Raw genomic sequence first — 8,626 nt, forward strand, 5'->3', positions numbered from 1 at the left:
GTGACCAAGCACCTCAAGGTTCTTAGAGTCCCAAACCAAATTTGAGGGGGGGATTCGCCTTCTGGACCTCCCCGCTCTCGAGATGTGACAGCTGCGCAGCGCCTTCCCGTGCATGAACCCTCGTTATGCTGTAAAGGCAACGCGCTCCCTGACTGCCAGGGCCAGCCCGACACGCAGAGCCCTGCGCCGGCTCCCAGCCTTCCTCCCGCTCCCCTCCTCCCCCGCTTCAGCACACCGTACCCCCACAGTTACACCTCCCATGCTCCCGCGCGCCCCCCGGCAGCCCTCGCGCGGGGCAGGAAGCGGAAGCGGGGCGGCCAAGGCGACGTGTGAGCCATGGCGGGGACGCTGGAGCCGCATCTGGAGGCGCTGCGGCGGGAGCTGCTGGCGCCCGACCCCACCGTGCTCTCCGTCCTCCTGGCGCTGATCGCCGTTATCGTCACACTCCGTGAGTGACGGACCCCGCGGGTCTGTGTATCCCCCTCCCCGCCCTGATCGCGCCCTGTGGGCCTGCCCGGGAGCGCCCGACTGAGGCGGCGGCGGTGCCCGCGGCGGGCTGAGGTGCTCTGTGCTCTCTCCTGCAGTGATCTGGAGGCTGGTGCAGGGCAGGAGGAGCAGCCGGAAGGCGGTGCTGCTGCTGGGCCTCTGCGACGCGGGGAAGACGCTGCTTTTCGCGAGGGTGAGCGGGGAATGGGGTGCGGGGAGCTGCTGCGGATGGAGCCCCAGGCGGGGAACTGCCCACCTGGAGGAGGCGGAGCTGAAAGACTGGGAGGCACAGTCTTCCTTCTGGGCTTAGCAGTCATAGATTGGTTTGGATTGGAAAGGACCTCAAGATCATGCAGTTCCAACCCCCTGCCATGGGCAGGTACACCTTCCGCCAGACCATGTCACCCAAGGCTCTGTCAAGCCCAGTCTTGAACACAGCCAGGAATGGAGCATTTGCCACTTCTTTGGGCAACCTGTGCCACTGTTTCGCCATCCTTGCAGTAAAGAACTTCTTCCTTACATCTAACTTGAATTTCCTCTGTTTGAGTTTGAAACCATCACCCCTTATCCTGTGACTGCCGTCCCTGATGAGTCCCTGTCCAGTGTCCTTATAGGCCCCCTTCAGATACTGGAAGGCTGCTATGAGGTCTCCACACAGCCTTCTCTTCTCCATGTCTGACAGACCCAAATCTTAACAGCCTGTGTTCATATGGGAGTTGCTCCAGTCCCCTGATCATCCTCCTAGCCCTCCTCTGGACTTACTTCAACAGCTCCATGTCTTCTTATGTTGAGGACACCAGAACTGTACACAATATACTTTATGTTTTTCTTTTAATGAGTGTTTTTTAGGAAAAAAACAAACAAACAAACCCAAACCTGAAACTGTTTCATGCACATAAATTGAAATGGATGTCTCAAGTCTTGAGATATCAATGGATATCTCAAGCCCCTTACAGGTCATTTCAGTTTCTGAGTGGATGGAATGTGGTGCCAGTGTTCCTCCGGCCTCCTTCTCCTGAAAATGACTTTTTTTTTCCCCACAGCTGTTGACAGGCAGATACCGGGATACCCAGACTTCGATAACCGACAGCTCTGCAGTTTACAGAGTCAGCAACGACAAGGTGAGCAGGCAGGTTTCTGGCTGTAACTTGTGAAGGGTTGCTGCAGCAACTGGTGTCTGTCTTTTTCTGGTCTCTGTGCTAAACCTGGCTTGATGGGTTTTGTGCTGCTCAGGCTTCCCAGCTCGAAATCAGTCTCAGGTTTGGTCTGAGTGTAGGATAGGATTTTTCTGGGTGATCAGAACTGACAAGGCAGGAAAATACCAGGAGGTATTAGGGGCTCCTCAGCTCTGCAGGTGCTTTTTAATTTGCCAAATTGTGAAATTTAACTGAAAACCAGATCTGTGTATCATGTTTTGAAAGGGGGGCAGTGTGTGGTGGGTTTTCCTGTAGAAGAGCAAAAGGAGCTACTTTTATAAGTGGAATGAAACACGCAGCACTGTGGGGACAGTGTTGTGCTTTGGAGCAGAAGGGAGATGCATGAGGGAGCATTGTTCTGTCATATTTGGTTGGTTTACTTGGCAGTAATTTCAGTTTCTCCCAAGAAAATCTGAAATTAAAAGCAGGCTTAAAAAGAACCTTCCAGTTGAACTTCATGTGGTCTCAAAATTTCAGGTGATGGACTGCTACAGACCTAATCAGTTTCAGTTTATGGCAGTTTCTTTCATTTCAGAAGTGTTTCTTGTGCTGGGTGCACATGTGGCAGTGAAAGCAGCAAGCTGGCAGCACGATATGTGCTGGGGAATTGAAGTAGAGGATGGTTTTGTGGCTTCTCTATGGCAATCTTCAGTAACAGTGTTGATAATAAGAGGCTAAAAATTTAGTGAAGGGAAGTACAGGGTAATTTTTGTGTCTCTAAGATTGAGCAGAGGAGTATTTAGAGGGGGAGAGAAAGGGGAATGCTGCAAGGTGGACTCCTGCTTTTCTGATTATTAGTATTTTTTAAATAGTAGACAAGGTTTCCGTTACAGTCTGAGAGCAGTGGGTAGGTGGGCTCTTGGGTAGTGTTCTCTTCCCCTCTTGAGAACGATGAGCATCATCTTGAGAATAGTGACATGATCCTACTTGGCCCCATCTTGATCAGGAGTGTGAGAGAGGCATTTGTGCTCATAAATGTCCTTGCTGTGGCTGACATGCTGTGGAAAGGGAACCATTTGCAGCTTTCAATTTAAACAATCTCTTGCAAGGGCATTTTTGTGTTATTCCCATTAAAGTTTTGTGTGTTTAGGTAGACTTGCGGTAGGGTAGGTGGTGTGCATGAACAGATAACTTGATTAAGAGGCTGTAAGATCAGTATTCTGTACTGCGGACTTGCAGGACAGGAGTTCATGATTTTGCTGCACAAAGATCTACATGCTGTCACTCCACGGATGGTGTAAATCTGCTGGTGTACTGATGAAGCTTTGGCACTTGCACTGCATGCATTATAGTTGTAGTGGGATTGAGCATTATCTTTTCTCTGCAGTCGTGCTCTGTCCTCTCAGGAACTGTGAATGGTTTGCTGGTATTGGTGCCGTCCTTACTGAGTCCTGGCTGTGAATGTTGTTCCTCAGCATCTTTTTTGCCTGTCAGAATTGGGCTGGCTGTGTGTGTATGTGAACCATACATGGGCTCATAATGGGAAGAGTTACATGCTTCTGCCTGATATAGGGATTCACTCACCCCCTGCTGCCTCAACACCAGGCTAACTGGAATCCACTAGCAGACTGGTTTTCCCCAGTCTGCGATCACTGGGGATGTAGGTGCCCCTAGATTAGGTGTTGTTAATGCCTTCTTGCTTTTGTCCTCAGAGTGCTAACGTCACCTTAATAGACCTTCCAGGCCATGAGAGTTTGCGGCTTCAGTTCTTGGAGAGATTCAAGGCTGCAGCCAGGTAACTTGGAGGAGATTGGCAGGGAAGGAGGGAGCAGGTAATGTTTTGGAAAGGGATGGAAAATGATGGTGCAGGGTATGCTGTGAGCTGGACGGGATTCCCTCTGTGTGGTGGTGCCCTGAGGGACAGAGCTTTGTGATGGGGTAGCAAGGCTTAGGTATTGTTCTGCTTTCCCACTTACCTGTGTCTGTAGTGAATCAGGAGGCAGAGCAACTGCAGTGGGGAGTTTAGGGGATGTGGTATATTCCTGGGGCAGAGAGGAGAAGATTTTCTGCTGGGGCTGGACATTGGGGTGCATTTCAAGACAGCACATGCTAACCTGCTCTTGACTTGGATGAGATCATGTGTGGAAACACATACCTTAGCTCAGGCTGGAATACTTGTAGGGGAAGATGGTTGCAGAACTTCACACCCAGCACATGTTCTTCCCTCTTTCTTCCAGAGCCATCGTGTTTGTGGTGGATAGTGTGGCCTTTCAGCGGGAGGTGAAGGATGTGGCAGAGTTCCTGTACCAGGTCCTAGTTGATAGCACTGTGCTCAAAAATGCACCCGCGCTCCTGATCGCTTGCAATAAGCAAGGTATGTGTGCTGCCTTGTAGGCTGGATATTGAATTCAGGCCTTGAATTGAATGAACCTTAGGGGTTCGTGCCATAGATGCTGAATTTCTGAGGAGTTGGGATTTCAGCAAAATGAAGGCTGGAATTTAGTTTTAAACTTGGACTGCTCAGTAGGAACGTTTCTACCAACCACTGGAAGAATTCGTAGGCCGGGTATATCTTAATAGCTTTGCAGAGAAGCATCACTTGGGAGAGCTGCAGCTTTTTAGATGAGCTGAAATAAGGCAGGTGGCTTTCTGCTTGTACAGAATTTACTGTCTTCCTGAATCAGCAGGCAGCTGAAAATGGGATTAATTTGCACATAATGAATTATTTATACACACTTCATATTTTCAGTGTTAAAATCATACAGCCATTTAGCTGGTGAGATCACGTATTATTTTCTTTTGACTGGGCGATTCTAAGTGATTCTTATAGATTCTAAGAGAATCTAAGAGAAGAGAATGTAAGGTAATACAAGTCCTGGTAGCTCTTAGGACTGCACAGTGTAAGTGTGCCTTACTGTGCCTTTAGGAAGAGGTACCAGGTACTGATTCCACACATAAAACCAAAGAGCTGATTTCCTTTTCTTTTCTCTGTCTAGATGTCACAATGGCAAAATCAGCAAAACTTATTCAGCAGCAGCTGGAAAAAGAGCTGTAAGTATGAAACTGGATCTTAAACCATGTGATTCTTTCTGTTTCTTACCTCAGGGCTCAGTGAGCTCCCTTTTAAGCTGCATCTAACTTCATTGTAGAAAATGAGCAGTCTATTTTGTCTGTTTAGGCGTAACCAGGATGAGAGAAGATTGCTTCTTGTTAAATCATGCAAAAAAAAGCAGTAGGCATAGACAGTGTATGGCCTCCTAAAAGCTGTGGGTTGGGGAAACAACATCCCAGTCCTTTCCTAAAAGCTGCCATACCTAATTCAGCAATACCTTCCTTGCCTCAGGCACTGTCCTCTCTCCGGTACAGCCAGAGTTGGCTTCCAGATGTCAGACTTTCTGTGAGTGGTGTGACGATCTCAGTAGCTCTGCTCAGCTGTACTGGCATGGGTTGGATTTTTTTCAAGGCTGCTCTGACTCAAAAGGGCTTGGCATGCAAAGCAGAAAGCTGGGGAGAGAACCTCTAGTTTTCCTGTTGTAACAGGCATTGCAGGAGTCTGGGACCCCATATTGGTTCTGTATCCATCCTCTAGGAAGGACGTTAACCTGGGAAGAATGATATATGATCTATTGCTAATTTCAAGTTCTAAGAAGAAGTGGAAGGAGGAGAAAGTGGCTTATAGACTGTGCTATATTGTAAGCTGCCACTCTGCAGCTGTACTTTCTAGCAGGTACTTAAAAGAAGTGGCTACAGTGCCTGCCTCTGCCTGTGCCTCACAGGATAGAACCACGAGACCATCTACCCTTGGTGTAACTGGCGTCCTGCTGACAGAGCTGGGTACAAAACACCTCAGCAGCCATGGTGTAGGTAATGTTTCCCTGGTCCACAGTTCTTGACACTTTTCCCTTCTCTGTCTGCAGCAACACTTTACGAGTGACCCGCTCTGCAGCTCCCACAAGTCTGGATGGCTCAGCCATTGGGGGCCCTTCCCAGCTGGGGAAGAAGGGCAAGGACTTCGACTTCTCACAGCTACCCATGAAGGTGGAATTCGTGGAGTGCAGTGCTCGGGGCAGCAAGGGAGAGGAGGGAGATGCTGACTTTGAGGGTCTGGAGAAATGGCTGGCCAAGATCGCCTAAACGGAGAAGAGCAAGGCTGGAGGGGAGAGTCTTGGAGAGGCAGGACACTTGAGCACTGAAAGGAAAAAGAGGGCCTGAAGGACTCAAATCTGGTCTTGCTTTAGAAAGAGGAAGCTTAACCTGGAAATCAGCATTGTGGTAACTTCCTCTGCTGCTCAAGGGCTTGTGAGCAACATGACACAATTGCTGGTGTGATTTCCTCTGTCTCCATACCGCACCATTGTTTTTTTCTCCCCTCTTCCTTTGTCTTGCTCTGGGATGCTGACTGTCTGGGCTTCTGTGTTTCTTTAATCTTTCATTTGGTAGTTGCCAAGCAAATTAGGAAGGAGTGCATTGCCAAATGAGTTTTACAGATTGGAGTCTGCTTATTTTCTTCTTACTTGGTTTAGCATTGCGACCCTGCTACCTCTTGGAACTGCCAATAACCTCCTGATTCGGAATTCCTTCCCCAGCCTCTCACTCCTTAGAAGCACTGTTCACATTGCCTGTGCTGTCCTGGCAAAGGCACAGACTCTCAGTTAGGCAATCATTGAGTATAAAATGGTGTTTTCCTCTGTGTCTCCTACCTTGCTGTTCTTCCAAAATGGTGCAGTTCCATTTCTGTGGGACTGGAGTGGCCTGTCAGATACCACAGCGAGGCTGGCAGCTCTGCCTTTGTCACTGTGTTCTGCCTGTGTCCAGCTGTGGTGTCCATATCTTCAGGTGATTTCCACTGTTGGACAGTTCTTGGGAGTTTTTATTTAATGAGGGCTATGTCCTAAAAGCTTGTTTCACTCTGCTTCTCCTCCTCTTACTTCAGACATGTATGCACACCCTCCAAGTGGCAGAGTTTATAGTAAGGTGTTAGCTTGTAATCATGAGATGGGCAAGTTTTCACATTCATACCTACAGTATGTGTGAGATGTGGCATGACAGGCGTTTGCTGTGCAGTCCCCTGCCTGTCTGCTGCTCCAGTGACTGTAGCAAGATCTTTTCTTGTGTGTAATTAGTCAGTAGTCATGGCAAAGAGAGGGAAAGTCAAGGAGCTGCTAGTGAGGTAGTGTGATTCTTTCTCCTGAGGAAGATGCTCAATAAAGAGGGGAAAGAAATGTTTTTCCCAGTTAATTTTCATTTGTCTCTGGTGTTTAAAACCAAAGTGGCTGCTGAGTGTATGTGATCTCAGTCTTGCAGGGAAGATTCATGGAATGCCTGTAGCTGTCTTGATGGCTCTGGAGGCTGCTTGGAGCATTGGAGGGCTCTCATCCAGCATGCTTCTGAACTGTCCAAGAGACATTTGCACTCCTACTTCCTATGCTTCTGTGAGGAACATTGACTATCCAAAGGGAGATCTTCCCACAGCAGTGGTGGTAGTCAGATGTGAGACAAGAGCCTGGTGCTGTTAATTCAATTTCCCCTTCTTGATCAGCCTTAAAACACAGTTGCCTTGCTCAGCAGCTTCACAGAGCTTTCTGCTCTGATGGGGTATCATTTCTGTGCTGCACCTATGTGAGGATGATTGCTCTCCACACTGTGAGGTCCTATGGCATTGACACATCCCCTTTGTTCTTGATGCATCCCCTTTTGTTTTAGGGTAGGAAAGAGTGGCTGGCTCCTGGTAGATTCTTTTTGTCCTTTGCAGGTTCCTCTGCTCTGTTTTGGTGCTCCCTTCATCGCTCAACTGATCTATTGTGTTCATTTGCTTTCCGGGGAATTCTCTGCCTCACTGTAGCATTGCCAAGTGTTAGGAGTGTTTGGAAGAGCAAAGACAGTCTTCAGCAAAGACTTGTACTTGTAACAAAGCATTTCTAGTCTTTTGAACCCAGTGACTCTTCTACTATCCTTGCAGGAGGTGGGGAGGGTTATATTTACAAATGGGTTATATTTACAAACTGTTGTATTTCCTGCAGCCAGAATATTGTTGGAACATGTCATGCTTTGAATGCCTTTAGCTGGAGATCCTTTTTAGACTGCCTGCTTTGAATTCATGATGCTGAAGTGGCAGTATTGCTGTTTCTTTGAGTAGTTACTTTGCTTGCAAAGAAAGACCTGCATCCTTGAAAAGCAGAGGCCAAGCACCAGCCTCTGCTTGAGTGAAGTGGGAAGGTAGCATGAGGCCGTGGTTGCTTTTAAGTTATTAAAAATATTCCTTAAACTTTTTTGTTCTTAAGTGTTTGTTCTCAAGACTTGTTTTTGTCTGTATTTGCCTTGATTCTTCTGAGCTGTGTCAAATCTGCATGGATTGGGGCTTTCCTTCTGCTCAGCATTGATGATATTAGAGATCAACCTCCTGCTTGGTAGCCAGGTCTGTGTTATCAAAAAGCAATGTGTTATCCACATGCAGAGCTTTAGGTTTGTTTTGTTTTGGGGTGTGTATTTAATCCTTAGTCTGAATGTTAGATAGTTGATCTGTGTGGTGGTGTCAGCGTGCTGGAGGGCAAGGATGGGATCCAGCGGGACATTGACAGGCTGGAGAGGTGGGACCATGTGAATCTCATGGAGTTCAACAAGGCCAAGTGCAAAGTCCTGCACCTGTGTCAGGGTAATCCCAAACGCAGACTCAGGCTGGGTGGAGCAGCCCTGAGGAGAAGGACTTGGGGTATGGGTTGAGAAACTCCCCATGTCGCCTCTTGCCTGCAAATGGTGTAGGCAGGGTGCAGAGACCTGGGGGCTGGCACAGCCTGCCTGCCCTCTACAGCCCCTCATCACTTGTGGAGTTATGTGGAGGAACACATGCCGCATCTGCTATCGTTTCTTCACCTTGGCCAGTGAGGAATGCACTTAGCATCTGTCAGGATGTGACCAGCAAAGCACCACAGTTGGAAAAGTGACCTTTATTTAGAAAAAAAAATACAATAAAGAGCAACAACCCCCCCTCTTCCCCCCCCCCCCCC

General features: G+C 48.2%; 1 protein-coding gene across 1 annotated transcript; it reads left to right on the forward strand.

Moving 5' to 3' along the window:
- Window positions 1-274: 274 nt before the first annotated feature.
- On the forward strand, window positions 275-5,951 carry SRPRB (SRP receptor subunit beta). The gene is made up of 7 exons (XM_061465202.1): window positions 275-448; window positions 585-679; window positions 1,530-1,607; window positions 3,335-3,417; window positions 3,860-3,996; window positions 4,619-4,673; window positions 5,540-5,951. Exons 1-7 carry the CDS (start codon window positions 337-339, stop codon window positions 5,754-5,756), a joined length of 777 nt encoding a protein of 258 aa, XP_061321186.1. The 5' UTR covers window positions 275-336; the 3' UTR covers window positions 5,757-5,951.
- The last annotated feature ends 2,675 nt before the right edge of the window (window positions 5,952-8,626 follow it).

The sequence above is a fragment of the Pezoporus flaviventris genome, unplaced genomic scaffold (genome assembly GCF_033815535.1).
Source record: "Pezoporus flaviventris isolate CSIRO_AGI_PZ_B2104156 unplaced genomic scaffold, CSIRO_AGI_Pfla_v1 ptg000040l, whole genome shotgun sequence".
NCBI classification, from domain to species: Eukaryota; Metazoa; Chordata; class Aves; order Psittaciformes; family Psittacidae; genus Pezoporus; species Pezoporus flaviventris.